This window comes from Stigmatopora argus, chromosome 15 (assembly GCF_051989625.1).
Source record: "Stigmatopora argus isolate UIUO_Sarg chromosome 15, RoL_Sarg_1.0, whole genome shotgun sequence".
NCBI lineage: Eukaryota > Metazoa > Chordata > Actinopteri > Syngnathiformes > Syngnathidae > Stigmatopora > Stigmatopora argus.
This window is the reverse complement of record NC_135401.1, coordinates 15,903,574-15,931,385: the sequence shown is the minus strand read 5'-3', so window position 1 is coordinate 15,931,385 and position 27,812 is coordinate 15,903,574. Positions and strand designations below refer to the sequence as shown.

At 43.9% G+C, this 27,812-nt stretch overlaps 1 protein-coding gene across 4 annotated transcripts in view; it reads left to right on the top strand.

The window, feature by feature from the left end:
- syne3 (spectrin repeat containing, nuclear envelope family member 3) overlaps positions 1 to 27,812 on the top strand; it is a 49,211-nt gene that overhangs the window by 8,068 nt on the left and 13,331 nt on the right. For 3 of the 4 annotated variants that reach the window (XR_013305103.1, XM_077620524.1, XM_077620526.1), the window contains exons 3-7: positions 4,721 to 4,893; positions 9,338 to 9,647; positions 14,274 to 14,429; positions 16,799 to 16,963; positions 23,193 to 23,336. Coding sequence is in view for 3 of the 4 variants with exons in the window: in XM_077620524.1 (XP_077476650.1) it covers positions 4,721 to 4,893; positions 9,338 to 9,647; positions 14,274 to 14,429; positions 16,799 to 16,963; positions 23,193 to 23,336 (948 nt within the window). In the remaining variant the exon portion in view is untranslated. The remainder of the gene's footprint in view (positions 1 to 4,720; positions 4,894 to 9,337; positions 9,648 to 14,273; positions 14,430 to 16,798; positions 16,964 to 23,192; positions 23,337 to 27,812) is intronic. The other variant, XM_077620527.1, reaches the window with a different exon arrangement.

The following is a 27,812-nucleotide window of genomic DNA, read 5'->3' as shown; positions in this document are numbered from 1 at the left end:
ACCCCCCACAATGACGTCAAGGTTCATGCAACTGGGCTGCTCGTTGTCTTTGCTCGGCTTTGTGCTTTTACTGCAGGGAAAGAGGTCATCTCGTACTTGTGTGTCCAGTTCGACCAGTAAAGGAGAGCTCACCAAGAGAGAGGGAGGTGTTGATTAGCTCGCCAAGAGAGAGGGAGGTGTTGGTGAGCTCACCAAGAGAGAGGGAGGTGTTGGTGAGCTCACCAAGAGAGAGGGAGGTGTTGGTGAGCTCACCAAGAGAGAGGGTGTTTGCGAGTGTCGCCACTTGGGGATCCTCCCATCGTCTTCTGCTACCGGCCTCTCTCTCCTGGGAGGGCCAGACTCACAAGACCACCGCACTGGTCGACTGCGGAGCAGATGAGAGCTTTATCAACCGTTCCATGATTTCCCTCCTTGGCATCAGAACTACCCCAGTGGGTGTACCGTTGAGGACTGCCGTTGGGCAGCCGTTGGGCAGAGTAGACCTCCGGACAGAGCCAGTTCACCTCCGTTTATCCGGGAACCACCAGGAAGTCGCGTGTTTTGATGTTTTGGACTGCCTGGAGAACCCCATAGTGCCTCCCTTGGCTCAGGGAACACAATCCAGTCATTGACTGGTCAAGCCCCAAAGGGACAGCCTGTCCGGCCTGCCACACCAGGTGTCTCCAGTCGACCAGTGTACCCACAAGGCCCCATCCAAGGCCACCCCACCCCGAATCTGGCCACGGTGCCGGACTGTTATCATGATCTTGGAAAAGTTTTTAGCAAGGACCATGCAAAGGCACCTCCTCCGCATCGCCCCTATGATTGTGCCATTGATCTCTCGCCTGGTGCCTCTCTTCCCAGGGGCTGTCTCGACAACATCGCCAAGCCTAAGCGGGAGGCACTGGATTATTACATCTTTGATGCAACAGGATTCTTCTTTATGGGAAAAAAGGACGGCTCGCTGCGCCCCTGCGTTGACTGCCGTTGCCTAAACAACCTCACCATAAATACCAGGTACCCCTTGCCTCTCATTGAATTAGCTTTTTCTCCGCTTCACAGGGGCCGCTCTTTTACCAAGTTGGACCTCCCTAATGCCTACCATCTGATCCGCATTTTGGAGGGGGATGAATGGAAGATGGCCTTCACCACCCCTGTGGGCCATTTTGAGTATCTGGTGATGCCTTTCGGTCAATGATGTCCTTCGAGACATGTTGGATCAGTTCGTGTTTGTTTATCTGGATGGGATTTAAATTTTTTCACGGACGCCCAGGAAACAGAAGCAACACGTGGGATAGGTGCTGGAACGTTTTTTGAGAACCGCCTCTACATGAAGGCAGAGAAATGCATGTTCCACATTGCACAGACACCTTCCTCGGGTTTGTCGTGGCCAACAGGGAGCTCTGGGTGGACCCTATGAAGGAGCTAAGGCGTTTTTTGGGGTTCGCAAATTTCTATAGACGGTTTGTGAAGGACTATAGCCGCATTTCCGTCCCCTTCACAGCACTGTCAACAAAGTCCCGATTTCATTGGTCAGAGGATCTTAAAACCCGCTTTACCTTTACTTCTGTGCTCACACACGGACCCTGGATGCCTCGGAGGTGAGGGGGCGATCCTCTCTCAAGGCAGACCAGGGCCATCTTTTCCCGTAGGCTGACTCTAGCCGAACGATATTACGGAATTGCTGGGTGTGAATGGCGGCACCCGGTTGAAGGGACAAATCATCCATTTGTGGTCTGGACCGACCACAAGAACTTGGAATATATCAAGTCAGCCCAGAGGCTGCATCCTCACCTAGCCAGGGGGTGTCATGTTTTTCTTCAGATTCAATTTTACCTTGTCTTATGTTCTGGTCTACTCCTTCCACTGCTGATTCCTAGTTGTCCCTGGTCTCACATTGCTGTCGACTTCGTTACAGTTCTCCCTACACCCTAGGGCAACGCAGTCATTCTGACTATGGTTGACCGATTTTCCAAGTCTGCCCACTTTGTCGCACTCTGCAAGCTGCCTTCAGCCTGCGAGACAGTAGATTTACTTGTGCAGCATGCATTCCGTCTGCATGGAATTCCCAACGGCATTGTCTCAGACCGGGGTCCCCAATTCACCTCCCATGTCTGGTCTTGTTTCTGATCCGTGCTGGACATCTCTGTGAGCCTCTCCTCTGAAACCACCCTCAAACAAACGCTCAGTGTGAGCGTACTAACCAACAACTGGAATCTGCACTTCGCTGCGCCACTCAGGCCCACCCGACCACCTGAGCAACCGACTGCCTTGGATCGAATACGCGCACAATTCGCACTTTTTTCCCCCCAAAAGATGGGGGCAGCCAGTGGCAGTAGCTCTGTCCACTCTGATTTGTTTTTCGTGTTTTACAGCCTTTCTATCTTTTTTTAAAATTACATTTTAATATTTCTTAATACATTCTTTTTTACTTTACTTTGTACTTTTTACTTTTTACTGTAATGTTTTTACAACTTTCTTTGTTCTGTTAGCCTGGCTTCTTTCTGCTGCTACTTTTTTGGAACCATTCAGCCATGCCTATCCTGTCATACACATGGGATTAGCTGTGAACAATACGCAGCGGAAGGAGCAACACCTCAATGCCACTGGAAATCCGGAGCTGGACAAAAGTGCCGGGAGAAGAAGCGACGTTTCAGACCAACCATTCCATCTATTATTATGGGGCAAGTGAGATCCCTCCCCCGATAAGATGGAAGCGCTGTTGGCGCTTATCAGGCAGGAAACGGAGTCGAGGGGTTATACTCTGCTACTGTTGATTCTTCAGCTCCAGACTATTGAGGGACTGTGCGGATAAGCTTGGAAGAGTGACTCTGCATATTTTCAACCTCGGTCAAAGTCTGCAGAAGTTCCCCATCTTGTGGAAGACTTCCTGTGTGTGGTTCCAGTTTTATCCAACTCTACAACGTCTTTACTTGTCTGTATCCGTTTTTTCTACTGCAATCAAGATGGTGCCGCTCAAGTGGCAGCCGGTAGCAGTAGCTCCGTCCCCTCTTGCTCATTTTGTGTTTTTGCTGCTTTTCTGTCTTTTTTATTGCATTTTGGTATTTCTTAATGATTTCCCATATGCTTTGCTTTGTACTTTGTGCTTTTTGCTTTGTTGTTCTGCGGCCTTTGCGACTCGCCCCCACCCGTCGCGTGGCTTGGTTTCTTTGTGCTTGTCCTAGACGTCTTTGGAGCCGTTCAGCCGTGCCTCCGCTGTCATGCACGCAGGATCAGCTTTAAGCAGTGGACCATAGTGCCGAGAGAAGAGTTGACGCTCCAGACTGAGCATTCCATCATTGGTATGGGAGCGTGAGATCTCTCCCCAGTCAGATGGAAGAACTGCCGGTGCTCTGAAGCCCCCCAAAAAGTGCCTCGGGTGTGCGGCGGAGTCTGACCCAAAGATGCAGGAAGTCAAACGAGACAGGAGTGCTGGTGCACAAAACTAAATTATTTAATAAGAATTAACAGAAAAAGCCATACAAACTTAGGACTGAGTAAAAATCAAATGAAGAAACAGACCTAAGGGGGATATAACATACACACTGACGGAGACGACATGACCAAACGCAAGCAATACTCCAACAACCAGACATACCAGGAAGCAACGTATAAATGGATACAAGGGATAATTATCAATCAAACACACCTGGTCACATAAGTAAGGGGAGCCTAGAGGGACACATCACCCAGACAGCACAAACAAGGGAGACACACACCACCAAAATAGGGTGCACTTAAAAGTCTAAAATTTTCTCTTAAATGGTCAATGGTCGGTGCGCCTGGTCTGTGTACTAAATGTGATTTTTGAATGGCCCTGACCGCTTGAGTTACTATTTTTTTTTTCCTGCCGGCACGCTACCTATTGCGATCAACCCAGCGGACGTTCACCCTAAAAATAGCCTCCCCGCGCATTCCAAACATTACGGTAAATCCATTCAAAACATCCCAGGGGAGTGGCAAGGCATTTGACTTCCTAGTGCTTACAGCGCTTTTTACCCTCGAAAACAGTCTCAATACTCAAAGAAACGGCATATTAGAACTATACAGAGGAAATGCCTGAATGTGTGTGTGAACGCTTGGAAAATTGACTGAAGCCATGGATCGAAGACAAATTAACAGCTCTGCTAACGGCTCGGGAGTGATGGAATGAATTGTTGCTGCCGATTTAAAGCGAGGAGAATCAAAGGCTTGCGAGTGATGCATGTCGCGAGTTACAATGGATTGTGGATGACTGGGCTCAAGTGTCTGCCAGCACTGTTGTTCGAGCTTTCGCCAAAGCTGGAATCAAGTTCCCGGAATACACAACTCTGACCTTTTACCTCAATAAAGCATTATCAAACTTAGTTTTGCTCGTGCTGTCTTTAAAAAAAAACATGTTAGCGGCTAGCATGACATGCTAGCGCCTTTTAAAATGAGGTCCCCCTATGTATTGACAAAACACAAAACTCAGACTGCGCCCTATTAGACGGTGTGTTTTATAGGTGTGAAAATACGGTATATGACACCTTCTGGAACAGATTGTGGTCGAGAACTGAGGTACCACTTTTCTGTATTAATACCAAAATATCTGAAAAACCACCTCATGTAGTATAAGCATAAAAACCTTTTTCGCAATATTTTAGAACTTTTTCCCAAATTTATGTTTCCATTACTACTTTGCTATTGTATAATGCATTGCATGTATTTCAGATGGCAATAAAACCCAGCTAATTAGATGAATATTCACTTTATTTTTAAGAAAATCCACCAATCTCAGCATTCTGGTCGCATGAAGATGGACTTGGCATTGGTCGCAGCTGAGCATCTTCTAGAGAGTGGAGATGAACAACTGAGGAAGCACACCTTTGTAAAACTAAAAGATTTAAAAAGCTCTTGGGAGGAAACTTGTACCTACATCGTTCACTGCCACAGGTGCTGTAGTTTTCACTTGTTTTGGAAACACTAGATTGGTCAAACTTATCATGGCTTTATAAAATAAATTTTTGGACCCTGAAAGAAAAAAAATCCTAAATTAATTGACAACTCAACAGAAACAACAGGTATGGTCATTGTCATCTTTGACCTTCATCCATAATATGCCCAAAACATCTCATACCATGAGCTGATCGTAAGTCGAGGTACCACTGTATAGTTGAACACGAAATTAAGTATTTTGAAAACAGAACACGACCAACTTAATTGTTTCAAACTCGTTTAAAAAAAAAAAAAATGTGTTCCAGAAATATTTATAAAGGTACATTTTACAATTATACTCAGTTATATTGTCAACTATATTGTTATTTTACCAAAACTAGATGGTAGCAAAGAAAACTATTTATATCACTATAAATTGCGATAGTGTTGTATTTTGTCTCTTAGCATAACATTTTCCTAATAATTTCTGCTCGTCTTTGAACAAAGGCAGGCCCCCGTGCTCAACCCACAAACCAACGCGCTGAGATCTGCTCCCTTCGAGCATGAACTTATGGAATTGTTAACCTGGTCCTTCAGCATTCTTGACAAAATTTTCATTTCAGGGACTTGACGCGTGTCGTGTTGCCAATTGTAGAAATACCGGTAACACTCTTTTGCAGCAGTGTCCTTCTGCACTAGTTCCTACTCTCACTGGAAGAGTGGTACGAAGCTGTCATCCCATCATGAGTTGGGCTGGGGTGGTAAGAAGCAGTCATGCCATCATGAGTTGGGCTGGGCTGGCACTAGTCGTGGCCATCGGTGTCACTCGATAGCACATTAAGGAAAGGCAAAGATCAGGCTGTTTCAATATTCGTTTTGGGGTTTGAACTGCCCTTTCCACTGCACCATTTGGCTGGCGGTAGTGTGGGCTGTAGGTAATGTGGAAGAACTCGTACCTACATTTGAAGTCCTGATATTCTGCTGATGTGAGTTGCGCAGCGTTGTCGTAGACAAATTGTAGTGGAATCCCCTATCTTGGAAACATGGTTTTCGTTTTCCTGATCACTGGCTTACCAGTAGTTGACCTAAGTGCAACGAATTCAATGTCTCTGGAAAAATAATCCACCATGACAAAAAAGCTTTTCCTCCTGACAAGTCATGCAATCCTCTGGCAGGGGAGTTGTCATAAGCATTTCTCATTTTTGCTTTATACTGAAGTTACTGGAGGTCCCCAATTTATGATTTTGTGTCTGTCCTATCCTCGGCTACCAGACTGGTTCTACCCTAAACCGAGCAGTCTCCTTTTCGATCAGGGTTTTGATTGATTGCTCTGTCGTTGACAAACCTGGTAGAAATGGTCCAACACAATTTATTGGATTTAGCACCTGTTGAAGTTGTTCTACATTTGTAGGATCCGGCATTCTCATTATGGCCTCCAATTTCCCGTTCTCTGGATTTACACAATCAATGGTGTTTTCCTGTAATTAAATTGTATCAAGTAAGCTTGAGGCCAGAATCTTTTAAGGCTTGTAGTACTGCATCCAGGTGTTGGTTTTGGTCTTCCAGAATCAAACCAAACCACAAGACCTGAATTATTTTCTTGTTTCATTATGATGCAGGAACCATTGGTTCACACTAGTCCGCCGGTTCTGTGACCTCTACAATTAGTCCAACATGCCTCTATTTTCTCTCTCTGCTTGCTGTAGAGGAAAATTCCTCGACGTGGCCTATTGACGTTTAAGGCGCTGCATAACTGGTTCGGTTTATATATATTTTTAAATGTATTTATTCATTTATTTAGATATTACCAAATAACTCCTCAGTCTGGTCATTCTTTAATTTGTTGAGTCTCATGACGAGACCGATTTCTTTAGGCACAGTCTTGCCTAGCAAATTTCTCGCCAATTGACCCTTTATCACAGTCATCCTGTACTTACTGTATTTACTCGCATGTAAGCCGCCCGTGCGTATAAGCTGCACCCTGAAAGTTGCCTTGAAATTTTTGAATTTTACAATTTCTCACGTATAAGCCTCCCTCATGATTCCCAAATTTCACCTCCATATTCATGGTTTTAATAGGGAGTACAAATGTGTTAGTTTGAAGGGAAAATCTTAAGAAAAATCACGTGGTATTTCTGAGATACTGTATGAATCAAAAACACATTATTAGGGTCAATATCATAAGGCATATCATATTATGCCTGTTTGTAAATGCAAAATATCAAATTATTCAATTTGAAAGAAGAAATAAGTGTATCTTAATGAGAACTTGATGCTTTCTAATTACAGAAATTATACATTTCTTACCAGAAGTTTAAGATCTTTTGGCAGCCATATTGCTTCCAATGTCAAAATATTTCAATTCTTTCGATGGTTCACATTCCTCCAATGGTACTCGGACGACTCGCCGAAAGACGTTTCACCGACGGCCGTTTGGCCGACGGACAGTTCGCCGACTGGACGTTTCACCGACGGACAATTCGCGGACCGGACGTTTGGACGACCGGACGTTTGGACGACCGGACGTTTGGACGACCGGACGTTTGGACGACCGGACGTTTGGACGACCGGACGTTTGGACGACCGGACGTTTGGACGACCGGACGTTTGGACGACCGGACGTTTGGACGACCGGACGTTTGGACGACCGGACGTTTGGACGACCGGACGTTTGGACGACCGGACGTTTGGACGACCGGACGTTTGGACGACCGGACGTTTGGACGACCGGACGTTTGGACGACCGGACGTTTGGACGACCGGACGTTTGGACGACCGGACGTTTGGACGACCGGACGTTTGGACGACCGGACGTTTGGACGACCGGACGTTTGGACGACCGGACGTTTGGACGACCGGACGTTTGGACGACCGGACGTTTGGACGACCGGACGTTTGGACGACCGGACGTTTGGACGACCGGACGTTTGGACGACCGGACGTTTGGACGACCGGACGTTTGGACGACCGGACGTTTGGACGACCGGACGTTTGGACGACCGGACGTTTCGCCGTCGCGGGATTCGCGCGCTCGCCGCAGCCCCGGATCGTGTGTGTACGTTTTTCAACCTCGCCCTGCGGGCCATATACGGCCCGTTAGGCTTTTTAATCTGGCCCGCCGCCGGCGTTGTCCAAATTATAGTAAAAATGACCTCATTCACTTCCCTTTGCCCTGCAATACCGCTCATCACACTCAATTAGAGACTGCTCTCTTTTGTTGAATAATATGTTCTTAATGTTGAAAGTAAATTTGAAAATAAATTTTCACCTTCAATTGTGTCTTTTTTCTTATATTTCAATCCCCAGGTTTGATAAATTACATTGCATGTCCAAATGCTGTCAAATTTTAGTTTCCATTCTGGCCCGCAAGTCAAAAAGTTTGCCCGCCCCTGGTATAGACAAACTTGCCTCTTTTATTAAAAAGAAGACAAAGCAAATTCACAGATGGTGTTTTTATTAAAGCAGTAAAATATCCACTAGATAGAGCTCTAATAACAAATAGAAAAATCCAAGGCTTACCAGGAGAGAAAAACATTGCACTATTTTGAAGTGGTGTTCATTGAGCCTTATTTAACTCAGATTAATCTCTGGAAGAAACTCAAGTTTGCTCATATAAAATTGCTAAACACTGAATAAATTGAATAACTTGGTTAAAAGTCACAATGAATGACTTCCTGTATTGTTTTTTATTTTTGATTTCTTCTATATAAAATAAGAGAGACAATTCTGTTTCCCACAGTTCTACCTTTAATAGAATTACAGACTACTATTTTGACAATTTTATTAAAAAGAAGACAAAGCAAATATATAAAAACACCATCTGTGAATTTACTTTGTCTTCTCGGCGCCCTGAGCAGGCAATAGCAGACACAAGTAAATGTACTCACATCTGGCCAGTCTGAGCACGTTTAACCACAGTAAGATGGCCGTGCCCCAAGAGAGCAGTGACTGGAACGTGAGTTTTTTCACGTTTTATGCAAGATACGTACATTTTTTTCTTGAATTTCATTCATAGACGTCAAAATATATTTTATTTAGTGTTTTATGTTTATCTTTTCTCTATTTTGAAATAAATGAAAGTATCGGCCGAACTCGTGATGTCATCGCCATCTTGAAGTGATGTCATCGTGTCACGGTGCTGTCAATTTGCAGTTTTTTGGGCATGTCGTGTTTTTATGCGCATAAATAAATACGTAAATACGGTATATTTGAGATTTTTGCACATGGTATTGGCAAGGAATTTTCCCATGCATTTGACTTTGGTTCCTGGGCTTGAGGTCAAAAGTTTAACAACAATTTACAAAATCTATACACTAAATTAAAACATGATCCAAACTAAATGTAAATCAATTACTTAAATATTAGTCACGGGTAAAGATTTTCCGTGACAGGGTACTTGAGAAAAATTAAATCACTTTTGTCTGACTTTATTCTTGATCATTTTCTTCATCTCTATTCTCAGTCGAATTGAGTGGGTGTGGCTTCACTGGAGTGAGTATCTAAAGGCCCACCAGGAGTTTGTTTTGTGGCTAACAAGGCATCAGCTTGACCTGGATCTTGCTGTGGAGTGGCAATTGGGACTAAAGGAAAAGCTATGGCAAGTGAGTCAACAGAAAGTGATTGTAAGTGACATCCATGGGCAGAAAGCCTTACTGGAGAGACTGTTAGACGAAGCTGCTGTGCTGCACAACAGAACCCAAGACCCTAGTCTGGAGTCCCAAGCCGGGGAGAAACTGCTGAAAACCTACAGTGAGATCAGGGACAAGGTTGAGGTAAGATCATTCTTGTGGCATGATTTAAAGCTTCTTCTTGTGGAAGGACTATTACTAAAATTCCATCTCCCCTGTTATTCCGTAATGGATTGTAATAATATTTGGTATTGAATTTAGGAATGTTTTGATCACGTGTTTTTGCACCTGGGTCCAGTCACCTGATTTTGAGGATCTGCGAATACAGAGCCTAATCAGATACCAGAGCAATGTACGTACTATAGGTGAAAAGAAAAAAAACTACCAAAACATACCTGAGGGTTTGTGTGGAAGTGGAAAAAAAATGTGGATTGCTGCGTTCCTATATCAATGGATTTACACCAGCTTTTCCTTGTTTCTGAGTTCTGTTTAGTCACTCGACTTCTCTCAAAGGCTTTTCTTGGATGGTTCAGTGGCTGTTTTGTTGTGATTCACACACTACCCTGGTACTTAAAAGAATTGCACAAAGTGTGGGACTTTGTGGAACGAGCATATTAATAGGCTTCAAAAATGTTTACGGTAGATTTTTTCCATTTTTTTTCAATGCGTTGATCGGATTTAGTTATATATGCTGTGTTTTTAGGTTGTCATACTTTGCTGTGGATCTGAGTTCGGGTGCAGACAGTACTTTTCACATCGTTAACCCTGGGCATATTTTGTCCAATGTTTCATGTTTTTGATGTTTCCTTTATGTTTCAAAAGAAAGACTTGTTAACTGTGGCCTTGTTTGGTCCCTTTTTTTCCCAACATAACCTACATGTCGAAACTATTCATTCCTTCCCCTGAGCAAATAGATCAATATCTTGGGCCCATATAGATTTAAAAAAAAATCTCATCTCATCTCTCATCTTCCGCTGACCCAAAGTCGGGTCGCGGGGGCAGCAGCTTCAGCAGGGAAGCCCAGACTTCCCTCTCTCCAGCCACTTCATCCAGCTCTTCCGGGAGGACCCCAAGGCGTTCCTGGGCTAGCCGGGAGACAGTCTCCCCAGGGTGTCCGACGTCAGCCCCGTGGCCTCCTCCCGGTGGGATGTGCCCGGAACACCTCCCTAGGGAGGCGTCCAGGGGGCATCCTAATCAGATGCCACCTCATCAGGCTCCTCTCGATCCGGAGAAACAGTGGCTCTGGAATTGAGGACTTCAAAGTTTTCGGCCCACTGATTCACAAAATCCCAAGTCGAGGTCAGCAGCGCTCCACCCCAACTATACACTGTGTTGATGGTGCACTGCTTCCCTGTCCTGAGACATGGGATGATGGACCAAAATATCCTTGAAACCACCCTGAAGTCGTTCTCCATGGCCTCACCGAACTCCTCCCATGCTGGGATTTTTGCCTTGGAGACGACCAGAGCCGCGTGCCGCTTGGCCACCCGGTACCCGTCAACTGCCTCCAGAGTCCCATGGGCCACGAATGCCTGATAGGACTCCTTTTTCAGCCTGACGCATCCCTTACTGCCGCTGTCCTGGGATTGCCGCCACGACATGCACTGACCACTTTGCGGCCGCAGCTCCGGTCTGCCGCCTCAGTAATAGAAGCGAGGAACATGGTCCACTCGGACTCTGTGTCCCCCGCCTCTTCCCGGACATGTGAGAAGCTTTCTCGGGGGTGGGAATTGAAACTCCTTCTGACAGGGGACTCCACCAGTCATTCCCAGCAGACCCTTATGAAACGTTTGGGTCTCCCGGGCCGCACGGTCATCCGCCCCCACCATCGTACCCAACTCACCACCTGGTGGTGATCGGTTAACAGCTCCGCCCCTCTCTTTACCAGAGTGTCCAAGACATTGGATTGGATTGGATAACTTTATTCATCCCGTATTTTTGCCAAGATGGCGCCGTTCACGCAGGAGCCAGTGGCAGTAGCTCTGTACACTCACGCAGGAGCCAGTGGCAGTAGCTCTGTACACTTATGTTTTTCGTGTTTTACAGCCCTTCTATCTTTTTTTTAATTACATTTTAATATTTCTTAATACATTCCTTTTTACTTTACTTTGTACTTTATACTTTTTACTTTAATGTTATTACAACTTTCCTTGTTCTGTTAGCCTGGTTTCTTTCGGCTACTTCTTTTTTGGAACCATTCAGCCATGCCTACGCTGTCATACACATGGGACTAGCTGTTACAATACGCAGCAGAAGGAGCAACACCTCGGTGCGGCCGGAGTTTCGGAGCTGGACAAAAGTGTCGGGAGAAGAGGCAACGCTTCTGACCAACCATTCCATCGTGGGATAAGATGTAAGAGCTGTCGGTGCTTACCAGCAACGGAGTCGAGGAGTTCTGCCCTGCTGCTGTTTTCTTCAGCTCCAGACTACTGAAGAACTGCGGATAAGCTTGGAAGAGTGACTCTGCATATTCTCTACCTCGGTCCCAGTCTGCAGAAGTTCCCCATCTCGTGGAAGACTTCCTGTGTGGTTCCAGTTTTTGTCCAACTTTACAACGTCTTTTTGAATCTGTATCCGTTTTTGCTACCGAAACCAAGATGGCGCCGTTCAAATGGCAGCCGGTGGCGGTAGCTCCGTCCCTCTTGCTCGTTTTGTGTTTTTGCTGCTTTTCTGTCTTAATGATTTGATTTGGTGATTCTTAATGATCCCATTGGCTTTGATTTGCTTTGTGCTTTGTACTTTGTGCTTTTGCTTTTGCTTTTGCTTTGTTGTTCTGCGGCCTTTGCGACTGTACTGTCTAACTTATAACTATGCCTTTTCTTGCTACTGTCACAATGAAATTTCCTGAATACGGGATGAACAAAGTTATCCAATCCAATTCGGGAAATTTCATTGTGGCAGTAGCAAGAGGGTGATTAGACAGAACAACAAAGCAAAAGCATGAAGTACAAAGCAAATCAAAGTAAATGGGATCATTGAGAATCATCAAATCAAATCAATAAGACAGAAAAGCAGCAAAAACACAAAACGAGCGAGAGTGGACGGAGCTACCGCCGCCGGCTCCACTTGAATGGCGCCATCTTGGTTGCGGTAGCTAAAACGGATACAGACTCAAAAATACGTTGTAAAGTTGGACAAAAACTGGAACCACACACAGGAAGTCTTCCACAAGATGGGGAACTTCTGCAGACTGGGACCGAGGTAGAGAATATGCAGAGTCACTCTTCCAAGCTTATCCGCACAGTTCCTCAGTAGTCTGGAGCTGAAGACAACAGTAGCAGAGTAGAGCCCCTTGGCTCCGTTGCTGGTAAGCGCTGACAGCTCTTCCATCTTATCCCATGATGGAATGGTTGGTCAGAAGCGTTGCCTCTTCTCCCGGCACTTTTGTCTAGCTCCGAATCTCCGGCGGCACCGAGGTGTTGCTCCTTCCGCTGCGTATTGTAACAGCTAGCCATGTGTGTGACAGCGTAGGCATGGCTGAATGGTTCCAAAAAAGAAGTAGCCGAAAGAAGCCAGGCTAACAGGACAAAGAAACTTGTAAAAACATTAAAGTATAAAGTACAAAGTAAAGTAAAAAGGAATTTATTAAGAAATATTAAAATGTAATTAAAAAAAAGATAGAAGGGGTGTAAACACGAAAAACAAGAGTGGACAGAGCTACTGCCACTGGCGTGACGGCGCCATCTTGGAAATGCGGACGCAGTTCCGATGACTCGACCACAAAGTCGATCATTGAACTGCGGCCTTGGGTGTCCCGATGCCAAGTGCACATAAGGACACCTTTATGCTTGAACATGGTGTTCATTATTGTCAGTCCCTGACGAGCGCTTTAATCTAAAACAATAGAAAATAGAACACCACTCGGGTTCTGATCAGGTGGGCCGTTCTTCCCAATCACTCCGCCCGGCCGGGCCCCATGGGTGTAGGCCCGGCCACCAGGCGCTCGCCATCGTGCCCCTCCTCCGGGCCTGGCTCCAAAGTGGGGCCCTGGTGACCCACGTCCGGGCGAGGGAATCAGTATTTTATTGGTCTTTCTCATCATAAGAGGTCTTAAGAGCCATTCTTTGTCTGGTCCCACACCTCAGAACAGTTTTCCACAGGTGCCAGGGTCACAAGGCCCCCAGACAAACCACACCACCTCGATAAGTTGATGACTCATTGGGGAAAAAAAATTATATATCAAAATTTGTAAAATTGATGTAATGTATGTATATATATGCCACCGGTTTGTAACTATTTGAATTATTTTACCTTGATATTGTTTAATCTCAATCTAGAGGTACGTTATGCCGTTATAATATCGGCGTAAATTAAATTTTGGTATTGGGGCATCCCAGTCATGTATACCAGGGGTGCATGAGCCCCTTCCTAGTTGACTATGGGGAGGACTTGCGGTACATCCTGGTTACCAGTCAAATACAGTGAAGACCTATTATATACAGTAGTGGGGTCTTGGCGTCAGTGTCAATGGTTAAAAAAATCTTCTGATATATATTTTTAGATTTATTAGAGTACTCGTGCTTTGTTTTCGTCAACTATTTTACATCCTGCAGAAATGAAAATTCTATATTATTCCCGTTAAATTGATTCTTCTTTAATTTAGTCCCTGCCTTATAAAACCTTTTAAAACTTGCTGTACAAGCTTTTTAAGTTTATACTTTAGTCATTCCAACCGGAATAAATATATATATTTGTGACACATAAAATTTCCAAACAAATGAAAATAAAGATTCAATTATTGATGAGTTAATCTGTCTGTCACCATTCTAGGAGCGTCTATCGTTGCTTGAGGAGATAGTTGAGGATCATAAAACATATCAAGGCCGTGTTCAGAGATTTCAGTCATGGCTGCTGTCAAAAACCAAAGAGCTGACAGACCTTTTGGAAAAAAAGGATATGACAGAAAACAAGCTACTAGCCTTACAAGTAAGATTGAAATTTTATCCATTTTCCTAAGATGGTAACTCATATCTAATTTTATGAACTGCTTTATCATCATTAGGGTCACGGGGGGTGCTGGAGCCAATCCCAGCTGTCTCCGGGCCAGAGGCGGGGGACACCCTGAATCAGGGCAGGGCTCGCAGGGGACAAGGAGACGGACAACTATGCACCCTCACCTAGGGACAATTTAAAGTGTCCAATCCACCCACGCAGGCCGGTTGAGAACATCCAAACTCCATATAGATATATATAGATATAGATCTATAGAGATAGATCTATAGAGATAGATCTATAGAGATAGATCTATAGAGATAGATCTATAGAGATAGATTTAGATCATATAGATGGATATAGATCATATAGATGGATATAGATCATATAGATGGATATAGATCATATAGATGGATATAGATAGATATAGATAGATGGATATAGATGGATAGAGAGAGATATGGATAGAGAGAGATATGGATAGAGAGAGAGATGGATAGAGAGAGAGATGGATAGAGAGAGAGATGGATAGAGAGAGAGATGGATAGAGAGAGAGATGGATAGAGAGAGAGATGGATAGAGAGAAAGATGGATAGAGAGAGAGAGATGGATAGAGAGAGAGAGATGGATAGAGAGAGAGAGAGATGGATAGAGAGAGAGAGAGATGGATAGAGAGAGAGAGATGGATAGAGAGAGAGAGAGATGGATAGAGAGAGAGAGATGGATAGAGAGAGAGAGAGATGGATAGAGAGAGAGAGAGATGGATAGAGAGAGAGAGAGATGGATAGAGAGAGAGAGAGATGGATAGAGAGAGAGAGAGATGGATAGAGAGAGAGAGAGATGGATAGAGAGAGAGAGAGATGGATAGAGAGAGAGAGAGATGGATAGAGAGAGAGATGGATAGAGAGAGAGATGGATAGAGAGAGAGAGATGGATAGAGAGAGAGATGGATAGAGAGAGATATAGATAGATATGTATAGACAGAGAGAGTTGGATAGAGAGAGCTGTATAGAGAGAGATATAGATAGATATGTATAGAGAGAGAGAGATGGATATATATGTATATGGATATATATATATATAGAGAGAGAGAGAACACGGAAGCCAACAGAACCACATCATCTACAAACCGCAGGGATGCAACAGTGAGGCCACCAAAACAGACCCCATCACCGCCACTGCTACGCCTAAATATTTTTTCCATTATAGTGATGAACAGAATCGGCAACATAGGGCAGCCCTGGCAGAGTCCAACCCCCCCTGGAAACAGATCCGACTTACTGCCAGTTAATCGGACCAGACTCTGACATCGGTCATAAAGGGACAGGACCCCGCGTAACAGACGTCCGGAGTCCCACACAAGTCTCCCCGGGCGACGCAGTCGAACCCCTTCTCCAAGTCCATATAGCACATGTAAAGTGGTTGGGCAAACTCCCAAACACAATGTTTGGGTCTTCCAAGCCGCAAGGGCATCCGTCCCCACCATCGGGTCTCACTGTCATTGCCCACGTTAGCATTGAAGTCGTCCAGCAGAACGAGGGAGTCCCTCGAAGGAGCACTCTCCAGCCCCCCTTCCAAGGACTCCCAAAATGGGTGGGTACTCTGAACTGCTGTTTGGTGCATACGCATTAACAACAGTCAGGTCCTGTCGTCCACCCGAATGCTACCCTCTTGTCCACCGGTGTAAACCCCAACATATAGGCACAAAACCGGGGGGCAACAATTGTTCTCACACCCACTCGGCACCTTTCAATATCAGCAACTCCAGAGTGGAAATGTCCAATCCCCCACGAGAGGACTGTTACCGGAACCCAAGTTGTGCTTGGGATTTCTCAACCTCACGCACTATCCCAGGCTGTTTCCCAACCACAGAGGGTAACATTCCACGTGCCAAGAGACAGTTTCTGCGGCCGGGGATCGGAACGCCATGTTGACGGACCAACTGTTGATGGACTCGACCTCTTTGGCCCCTCTCACACATGGTGAGCCCATGTGAAGGTTAACCCACGTCGTCTCTTCGGGCTCTGCCCGGCCGGGCCCCATGGGTGTAGGCCCGGCCACCAGGCGCACCTCCTCCAGGCCTGGCTCCAGAGTGGGGTCCTGTTGACCTGCGTCCGGCCTAGGGAACACGCCGTTCAATGGTTTTACTCATCATAAGAGGTCTTCTGAGCCATTCTTTTTGTCTGGTCCCTCACCTCAGACCAGTTTGCCATGGGTGACCCTACCAGGGGGTCACAAATCTGAATGAGGTCAAAACGTGTCTCCAACTTTCGTGTGCAATTTCAACAATTTAATTATATTTTCATTAATATGGTTTCTTGTCTCAGCAAACAAAACCACATTTACCTGTGCTTTTTTTCCAGATCTTTGACAGCATTGTAAGAGATGAGGAAAAAAATCTGCAACATATAGAGAGTCTAGCTGAAATTGTTAGAGCTAAGACCTCTCTTGCTGGTGCAGATGTGGTAGCAAACGAGGCTGAAGAGCTCAAGCTTGGTTGGCAAAGACTAAGGCAAAGCGTATGTGAGGTGACTTAATCTTTGTAGCAGTTTCCAGGTATTTTAAAGTGCTATGTTTATCTGTTCAATTATATGCAGGTATAAAAATGATTAGAATTTCATATCCTCACAGCGCTCGGGATGTAGATGGGCTCTCTGTGTTAAGATATGGGCAGGTAGGACCCAATCTCAGGGAATCAGGCAGACACGGAATGAGAGTGGACTAATGTAATCTTTCATAACATAAACGTGTTCACAAATGTAAAACCTACACTACAAAAACCAGGGTGACGTGACAAAAACAACACCTAACACTGTGTCCCAGAGATGAACTTGTTTTGGTGTGAAATCAACAAAATATAAAGAAAATCTCAAGACCTTGTGAAGATGCTAGTTGTAAACATTATTTGAAAATACATGTTAAGGAAACATCTCAAGACATCAAAGAAAGTTAACACATGAGCAGAAATGCGTCTTCTGAATGTACAATGACCCAAGGTATACTGCCAAAACTTATACAAGGTATTTTGAGGGGGAAAAGTTACTTTATTGGTGTGGCAATCACTAATCTCCTGATCCGAATCCCATCAAAATTTCTGAGCAGATTATAAAAGGCTTGTGCTAATTAGTTGACCGACAAACGTGACTCGGTTATACTAATTTTCTCAGGAGGAATGGGCCAGGATTTCATAATAATAATAATAATCGGACATAGGCTTTGTCATCATCAATGACTCAACTAAAGACTAATTGTCATCATACCCAGCTGCATATGACGAAATTGGTAGTGCTTCTCCATAAGGTGCGCTTTCCCGGCAAAAGGCCCAAATAAGTGATGATTTCAGACTCCTTGGCATTCTGCCATCTTTTCATGTTACCTCACCCCGAAGTTATTACACAGAAGGGATTGTGTGTCGTGCTACCGCAAGTTTAGAGTCTTGATGGATGTGGGAAAAAACTGTCCTTAAGCCTATTTGTCCGTACTTTGTGAGACCTGTAGCGTCTGCCAGAGGGCAGCAGCTGGAACAGGTTGTGACCAGGGTGGTATGGGTCTCTGACAATGCTCTGCTGAGGTAGCGAGGGCTGGCAATGTCTTCCAGTGAGGGCAGAGAGCAGCCGATGATCTTCTGGGCAGTGTTGATCACTCTCTGCATGGCCATTTTGTCTGCTGCCGTGCTTCCAGCGTACCATACTCTTGAGTTTACTAGTCACATCTTAAATTTACTACAGAAATTCAGTAGAGAGTTCAAAGTGAGGGAGTAGAAGTGAATGAGTACATTAGCTGATTGAGTAAACCAAACACGAATATTATCTTTACTGAGATTGATGAGTAATCCAAAGTTAAAGGAAACACAAAGAATAACACTTATGGTTGAATGAAACAAACTGAGCATTAATCAAGTGGAATCCAAGTAGTACTCAAGTCGGATCCTACAAGTTGCGTATTTGGTTCTTTAGTTGCGTCTTGTCTTTTCTTGTGCTTTGTTGGTGAATGCTAGACTCTTGAGCTTATATACTGTCTGTGACCTCAGGCAGGAAGTGTGGAGAGTTTAGTCTGATTGGGGTTTTCTGCCCCCTGTTGGTCTGGAGGGGGGCAGACATATCTTCTGCTTAGTTGACTTGACAATGACAATTTCAAAGTTTATTCAAACACAGGTACATCCCCACATTTTAATTAATGGCAGATTTAAAGCAACAATTATGTGCATACTTTCTTTATTGTCCTCAATGGATGTGAGGGTACACAAATGCACTAGCAACACCTTTCTAATAACTAGATAATGTTATCAGGTGTCTTAGGCGACATGAGAACAATTTCAAAGTTTATTCAAAAACAGCTGCATCTCCACATTTTGGTGCATACTGCCTTTTCTGTCCTCAATTTGTGTGTCGGTACACAAATCCACAGATGGTGAACAAACAGGATCTGAAAAGAGATTAGAGGCTGGGGTTATGTTGAACTTGCTTTACTGTTGTCGCTTCTTGTCCCCAAAAGTGCTGGTCATATTTTCTTTGTTAAAACTGAAAACAACAAAACATTCTGTCAACAATGTAAAATAATCCCAGAATTATACAAAGAAACCATGTCACTTTAAATAACAACCAGCTGTATTTCACACTAAATGTAAATAGCAAAATATAGATGCCACAAATGTGCTAAATAATCCTCATGTATATTCATTCGTTGGGGGGTTGGGCTGGCCTTTATGTGTACATACACAACGACTTCTGCTGCAACAGTAGGATCATTAACACTCACTGTTCCCCTGATTTAGAGCTCTTGGCAGTTCGGTGGAGGCCCTTCTATCTACCTAGGGAGCTAACGATTGTCCTTGTAATGGCTGTTCACATCCCACCGGATGCTAACGTTAGCACGGCACTTAGCCCCCTGCTAAACAAACAGCAGCTTTACCACCCCGATGGAGTCTTTATTCTCGCCGGTGACTTCAACAAAGCATTTTTAAAGACTGTTCTGCCTAAGTTTATCTAGTACGTGAAGTGTCACACCAGAGGAGATAAAACTCTAGACCATGTTTATTCCAACATCAAACATGCTTATAGAGCCACACCCCTCCCTCACCTTGCTGGGTCCGACCATCTTTGCCTGTCCCTCACCCCCTCATACACCCCACTCCGGAAGCTAACAAGGTTACAAATAAAGATAATAAATACATGGCCTGAGGACGCCCTTTCTCAGCTGCAGGACTGTTTTTCCCGGTACCCGGACGTTTCGTCGAACGGACGTTTGGGCGACGGTAGACGTCCGATGAACCTTCATTCTCTCTATTTCTAACTATACAGCAAGGTGTTGAAATACTTTATATGGTCATTTTTATCAAACAAATAAAAGTCTTAGTATACTTTTAGCCCAGAACTTTGACATTAAAATAAAAGGCAATAAGTAAAATTATTTTATTAAAAAAATTATTAAAAAGAAGACAAAGCAAATTCACAGATGGTGTTTTTATTAAAACAGTAAAACTTACAAAAGCTAATTCACAGATGGTGTTTTTATTAAAACAGTAAAACTTAGAAAAGCAAATTCAGTGTTTTTATTAAAACAGTAAAACTTACAAAAGCAAAATCACAGATGGTGTTTTTATTAAAACAGAAAAACTTACAAATTATGTACAAAAAATATAAATACAAACTTACCAATTATGTACAAAGGGAATTCACAGATGGGAGTTTTTATTAAAACAGTAAAACTTACAAAAAGTATACTAACACTTGATTATACTTTTGAGAGCGAGCGAATCCGGCGACAAATTGTCCGTTCAAGGAAATATCTGGCGGCGAGTCCGTCGACCAAACGTCCATTCGACGCAACATCCGTTCGACGAAACGTCCGTTCGACGCAACATCCGTTCGACGAAACGTCCGTTCGACGCAACATCCGTTCGACGAAACGTCCGTTCGACGCAACATCCGTTCGACGAAACGTCCGTTCGACGCAACATCCGTTCGACGAAACGTCCGTTCGACGCAACATCCGTTCGACGCAACGTCCGTTCGATGCAACATCCGTTCGACGAAACGTCCGTTCGACGAACTGTCCGTCGACCAAACGTCCGTTCGACGAAACGTCCAGGGACCAGGTGTCCGTCGACCAAGTGTCCGTCGACGAAACATCCGGTCACGTTTTTCCCGCACGATTTGGGAACTTTTTGAACACCACAACCTCTAGGACTTCACGGACACTGTACTTTCCTACATCAAAAACTGTACGGACACTGTCACTCTTAATAAACGTATCCGGGTTTTTCCTAACAAAAACCCTGGATGACCAGTGAGGCACAGGCACTCATCAAATGCCGTAACACCGCCTTCAGGTTAGGGGACAAGTTACAATAAAGCGCTGCCAGAGCAGACCTGAAGAGATGCATTAGAAAGGATGGGATTGGATTGGATTGGATAACTTTATTCATCCCGTATTCGGGAAATTTCATTGTGGCAGTAGCAAGAGGGTGATTCAAATCAAATCTTTAAGACATAAAAGCAGCAAAAACACAAACCGAGCAAGAGTGGACGGAGCTACTGCTGCCGGCTCTCACTTGAACGGCGCCATCTTGGTTGCGGTAGCTAAAATGGATACAGACTCAAAGACGTTGTAAAGTTGGACAAAAACTGGAACCACACACAGGAAGTCTTCCACAAGATGGGGAACTTCTGCAGACTGGGACCGAGGTAGAGAATATGCAGAGTCACTCTTCAAAGCTTATCCGCACAGTTCCTCAGTAGTCTGGAGCTGAAGAAAACAGCAGCAGAGCAGAACTCCTCGACTCCGCTTCCGGCCTGGTAAGCGCCGACAGCTCTTCCATCTTATCCCATGATGGAATGGTTGGTCAGAAGCGTTGCTTCTTCTCCCGGCACTTTTGTCCAGCTCCGAATTTCCAGCGGTAATTGAGGTGTTGCTCCTTCTGCTGCGTATTGTAACAGCTAGTCGCATGTGTATGACAGCATAGGCATGACTGAATGGTTCAAAAAAAAGTAGTAGCAGAAAGAAGCCAGGCTAACAGAACAAAGAAAGTTGTAAAAACATTAAAGTAAAAAGTATAAAGTACAAAGTAAAGTAAAAAGGAATGTATTAAGAAATATTAAAATGTAATTAAAAAAAAGAGAGAAGGGCTGTAAAACACGAAAAAAAAATCAGAGTGGACAGAGCTACTGCCACTTGGTTCCGAGTGACGGCGCCATCTTGGGGAAAAAAGGGCAGCATATACAAGGAAAATTGAAGACCACTTCACAGAAAATAACCCAAAGAAGATGTGGCAGGGAATACGACACATTGCCAATTACAATGACAATAATGTGTCTTAACGCAGATGACTCACTAGCAGAGGAACTGAACCGTTTCTTTGCCCGCTTTGAGACTGACAAATCGGATTCAGTCTCAACACATCCACCACCCTGCAGGAGTACACTGAAGCTTCAGTAACATGAAGTGAGACAGGTACTGCGGCCTGTGAACACCAGAAAGGCTGCTGGCCCTGATGGAGTACCTGGGAAGGTGCTCAAAACCTGTGCTGACCAGCTGACTGGGGTTTTCACAAAGATTTTCAATTGTTCCCTGCAACAAAAGAAATATGTCCATGTCACGGACAAGCTCTCCTGGTCTACCAACACCGCGGCAGTGGTGAATAAGGAAATAAACGACTCGATTTCCTGAGGGCACTCAGGAGGAACAACTTGGACACTAAGCTTCTGGTAACCGTCCATAGAGCCACAGTGGAGAGCATCCTGGCATACTGCATCACAGTGTGGTGACATTGCCAGCCCTCGCTACCTCAGCAGAGCCGGGAACATTGTTAGGGTCCTGTACCACCCTGGTCAAAACCTGTTCCAGCTGCTGCCCTCTGGCAGACGCTACAGGTCTCACAAAGCACGGAACATTTTTTTTTCCAACAGCCATTAGGACTCTGAACTTGCGTTAGCACGACACACAATCCCTTCTGTGCAATATCTTCAGGGTGTGCAATAACAATGTGCAATATTTTAGAATTTACCTTGCCAGGATGTGACTTTTTATATTTTTATATTACTTATTTATAGTTTTTTTCCTGGGAAAACACGCTTTGTGGAGTTGCACCACCAATTTCATTATACGCAGCTGCGTATGATGACCATAAAGGCTTTTGATTTGATTTGATCTGATTTGAAAAGCACGCACGGATAGTTGTCCAAATTTAAATCCACAGGTATTCATTAAACAATCCGGTTGACTTTTAAATAATGATCGAAGAATAAACTAAACCAAACTTCGTGAGTAATTCAGGTCAGTACGGTATGCGATAAAGAATGCGATAAAGTACGCGGTCGAAAATGTTGCCTTCCCACACTCACCTGTCCCACGTTTTTATGGATGAACTATTCAAATCCGGGTCATGCCACCAGGGCATGTCCAAGGGCAGAGTTTCACATCACATGACCCTCTCGGCTAAGTCAAAGTACGCTCAGGTTCAACAGGTAGATATAACAGTCATCCTAATGACCATAAATTAAACACTATTTCTTGTTCCAAATTATTCACAAAACTTACAAATTAAATTTCAATAAATAGAAATCATAGAAACCTAAATATGGCTCCAACAGTTGGAACGTATCAAACCAGGGGCAACAAATCGTTTTAAAATACCATCACGCAATAAATGGATATGACACTGATTAGCTGTTGCAGCTAGTAGCTACACCTTTTGGCAAGTGTCTGCATATAAACTGTAAATATGTGTCATTTTAATAAGGTGACTTCTATTTCCAGATGGAAACAGGTCTACACGAGTCCAGGAAGCGGAAATTTGAGAAATGGCTGTGCAGAGAGAACAAACTCCTTTCAGCCATCCTTAGCAACAGGGGAGCAACACTCAAAACCAAAAAACTCAAGATACAGCAAGACACACTAAGCGTGAGTTACCAGGGGCAGCATAGGCCAACCGTTCACATCTGTTCAATTAACAAAATTAACCAAATTCCAAAGTGTTACTCTAACATGCATTTAGATGCAGTTAGTAACTGCACATTAATGATAGGTTTCTAGATACATGAACTTTGCTTTAAGCCAACTGCTAACTCCATTGCAAAAACTAAAAACAACGTTGTGCTAAATTGCTGAGCTATAAAACTACAATCCTTTTTACCTCCTTAACTATCCTATTTTTGTGGGGCTTTTATAAATGTATTTATCAATAATCCTTATAAAGCGTGATTTATGTGTTTGTCTGTATGTTAAGATTTCGCTATGGTTGTCTAAACCGTGCAACGTAGAGAGTTGAAATTTTTTATGGTGGCCAGAAACGGCTGTCAGATCCTAATAGACAATTTGAATTTCTTCATCTTCTCAGTGTAAACTCAATTTTTATTTGTTACAGCTGAAAGCAGAGTTTATGTATGAATCGTTGTTTTTACATGATGTGCCCTAAACGCACCGCGTAGCTGATTGGTCCGCCAGCGAGTTTCTAGGTGCTCTCCGGAACAATTTTTTTTCTGGCGTGACGGGAGTTATAAAACATCCACTCATCCATAAATCACTTAACTTAAATGAACTTAGATTCCTTTACACACACACAAAATAACATTTTAATTTTACGTTACATTACATTTAAACCTTCTTGAGCAAAAAAACAAGGCAAATAGGTTAATGTATTCCACCGCGGTTTTCGACAAGAACCTCCTGTTTCTCCAGCTGTATTGGCGAGCCAGTTCAGTCACGCGCACACAAGTCACGTTTTTCCATTATTTCGTGCTTAATATCGATTGTCATCATACGCCTTTTCTTCAAATTACCCTTCATTGTACTGGCTTGCTTTGGATCAGTTGTGTTTCCCTTACTTTTGCACTGACTAAGGAAAAGAAAAAACATCGAAAAATTCTCAGAGATCTTTGCACGAGGGAGATGCGGCGAGAAAGATAATGCGCTGAAATCATAATCAGGGTCTCTCTCATGCCTGTCTCGAATGCTCGTATCTAAAAATGTGTCGCGTATCTCAGGGTAAATATTTGCTCGGAATTTTACTTGTATCTCAAACTCCTCGTATGTCGGGGCACTCGTATGTCGCGGTATTACAGTATATAATGTCTGCAGTGCTGTAATTGCTGGAAATCATTATGCGAATTGGGTCAAAAGTTTGAAGGAGAAAATTACTTAAAATAAAAGTAATTTCTAACCTTTTCAATGAACAAAATATTTTGCAACTAATTTAATACAAAAAAGAAACCCTTTCAACTAAATGGAAAACACAAAATATTTTGGGTGACCCCAAATTTTTTCAGTCGTGTATACCTAGATCAGGGATGGACAAGTCCGGTCCTCGAGAGCCCCTATCCAGTCTGTTTTCCATATTTCCCTCCTCTACTACACCTTAATCAAATGATCAACTCATCAGCAAGCATTCCAGAAGCTTCATACCGATCCCAATTATTTTATCCAAGTGTATGGGTGGAGGGATACATGGAAAACTTACTGGATAGGGGCTCTCGAGGACCGGACTTGGCCACCCCTGACCTAGATACATGTAACAGTTCAAAATTTGTACGGCTTAATCTATCAAGGTCTCTGTGAGGATGGGATACATCTAGTAAGTGACAATACAGAAAGAGGGAACACAATAAACATTAGGGTATGTTGGCAGGGTTAATCGAGATCCCAGGTTTTTCTGAATCCTTTTTGGTTCCCAGGAGACAGCCTAGTGGCTGAGTTGTGTAAATTAGCGGCCCATCACTGACCTCTAATAGCCCACTTCCAGTTTGAACATTGGCTTTCGTTTGGCAGGTCCCTGGTCCCCCGTCCTCGCCGGTCTCTTACCTCAAATGTCTGTACAGTAAAGCTTCCAATTTAACGGATAATGTAGACCAGACATTGCCACGATAATTGAAAAACCGCAAAGAAGGATCACCCCTATTATTACTATATACAATACAATACTATGTTTTTGCACCTATACAAAAAGTCACAAGTACAATGATCAAGAAGTGTATTTATTCAATGTTACAGTTATATTCATATAAAAATATTTTAAATTATTCATATGTAAATAAAATCTACACATTTTAAAACATGTCAATACTTCAAGTACAGTATTACCTTGAGATATGAGCTTAACGCGTTCCGGGACCAGACCAAGCTCGTATGTCAATTTACTCGTCTCCTCTCATCGCTTCCTATACACACTTAAAAATGGATGTGACCTTGTTGTGCTAAAAACCAAGGCAGTGGTATTAATGTATTCTGCCATAGCTTTCGAGTCGGAACTAGCTGCTTCCCGTGCCTCTAAACCGAGTATATCCCCAGTTTTTTTTAAGTTATCGAACCAGCCACGGCTCGCTTTGAAGGTTTCGGCTGACGTCCCCTCTCTCAGCTGCTTGCCTTACGTTCAAGTCATCCCAGATTCCGCTAACTGTTTCTCCTTTATCCATATTAAAAGAAGCCCCTCCCTCTCGACATGAATATCACTCCGTAGCTTGAAAAGGACTACCTATCAGTGGCATCATATGCTGGTATGTCAAATTTGTCTAGTCTCTCAAGTAAACATTTGCTCGAAATTTTTCTCGTATCTCAAATTTTTCATTTGTCGGGACAGTCGTATGTCAAGGTATTACTGTACAGTGGTACCTCGAGATACGAGGTTAATGCGTTCCGGGACTGAGCTTAATGCTTTCCGGGACTGAGCTCGTATGTCGAATTCAAACGTTTCCCATAGAAATGAACTAAAAACAAATTAATTTGTTCCAACCCTCTGAAAAAACACCAAAAACAGGATATTAGATTGGAAAAACATTTTTATTTGTTCTAATTCCCCATCTATTAATAGAGTAACAAATAACTAGTGGTTATGATGTTTAATAGTACTAAAATTAGACGGATTTTGCGGAGGGGAGAGAGAAAGACTGTTGGAATAATGATTAAAACCCTTAAATCATTATTAGTAATATTTAATTAAAATTGGAAAACATCTTTCAACATAACTGCTTACAAACTTGCAAGGAAAATCACTCCCAACGCGTCTTCGTTCGCAAGAGGATTCTGAATTGCAGTGGACTCGTAGCGGGGCGGTGAGACCCCTTTTTTCCAACTCCCGGTTCATGCGTCCCATTATTAGACCGCGAGTTTCGGCCACCATGCTAGGACCCCCGTCAGTCGTGATGCTAGCTAGCTTTGACCAGTCCAGGTCCAACTTCTCCATGGTTTGGCACACTTTGTCAAAAATATCCTCTCCCGTTGTAGTCCCTTTGAGACTTTGGAGGGCTGCCAGATCCTCGCAAATCTCAAAGTTTGCGCTAAGTCCACGAATACAAATGAGCAGTTGCGCTGTGTCTTGCACGTCCGTGCTTTCATCCAGTGCTAATGAAAAAAAGTCAAATTATTTCGTCTTCTGCTGCAGCTGGGCATATACATTACTCCCGATTTCTTCAACGCGTCTGGTCATTGTACTCACCGACAGACTTACGGCATTAAATGCATCTTTCTTCTCGGGACACACCTCCTCCGCGACAGTATCCATACATTTCTTAACAAACTCTCCGTCAGTGAAAGGCTTACCGCTGCTTGCTATCAATTTAGCAACCCAAAAGCTGGCCCGAACGGATGCCTGGTTCTCTGGTATTGTTCAGAGGGCCGGTCCAAATGTGCCGGCGGGCCGCATCCCCCCCCCCCCCCCCCCCCCCCCAAAAAAAAATCCGATAGCGTCTCTGGTATTGTTCAGAGGGCCGGTCCAAATGTGCCGGCGGGCCGTATCCGGCCCGCGGGCCGTAGTTTGGTGACCCCTGCCCTAGATGTTTAGAAAAACAACTGTGTAAGAATTGCAGAAGTAAGCATAAAAGTTTGAACTGGCACCCAAACAACGGTGTGAGTAATTGCATAATATTTTCATTATAAGGTAAACAAAGCATTCGTATTTTCAAACAATAATGCGATTATCGCCATCTGCTGCTGGAGTCCCGTCAAAACAGTCCCGTTGTGTTTTGCCGAAAAGCGTCCGAAAACAATGTGTCCTCGAGCTGTGGGGCCTTGAGGAGATGATGGGGAGGAAAAGTGTCTGTGGTCCCATGAATTAATTTATAGCCTTATTACTTATTAAAAATGCTTACAACACATATAGAAACATTCCATAATAAATCCAACAAAGACTTTTTGCACGGCAACGCGCTCGTAACATAACAATCCGCAATCCAAGATGGCGCCACGCACGGGTGCAGCGGCTCTTTGCTCTCCAGTTTGGTGTTTTCTCAGTCTTATTGTTATTTACGAACATCTGCGAGGCAAACATTTTCTACAGTCGCCAGGATTTAATTGCTCTCGGTAGGAGATGCGATATATCCATCACAACAGATTACCAACAAACCTACAAAATCCCCGAAGACATCTCGAGACCACCGGGATCTCCAT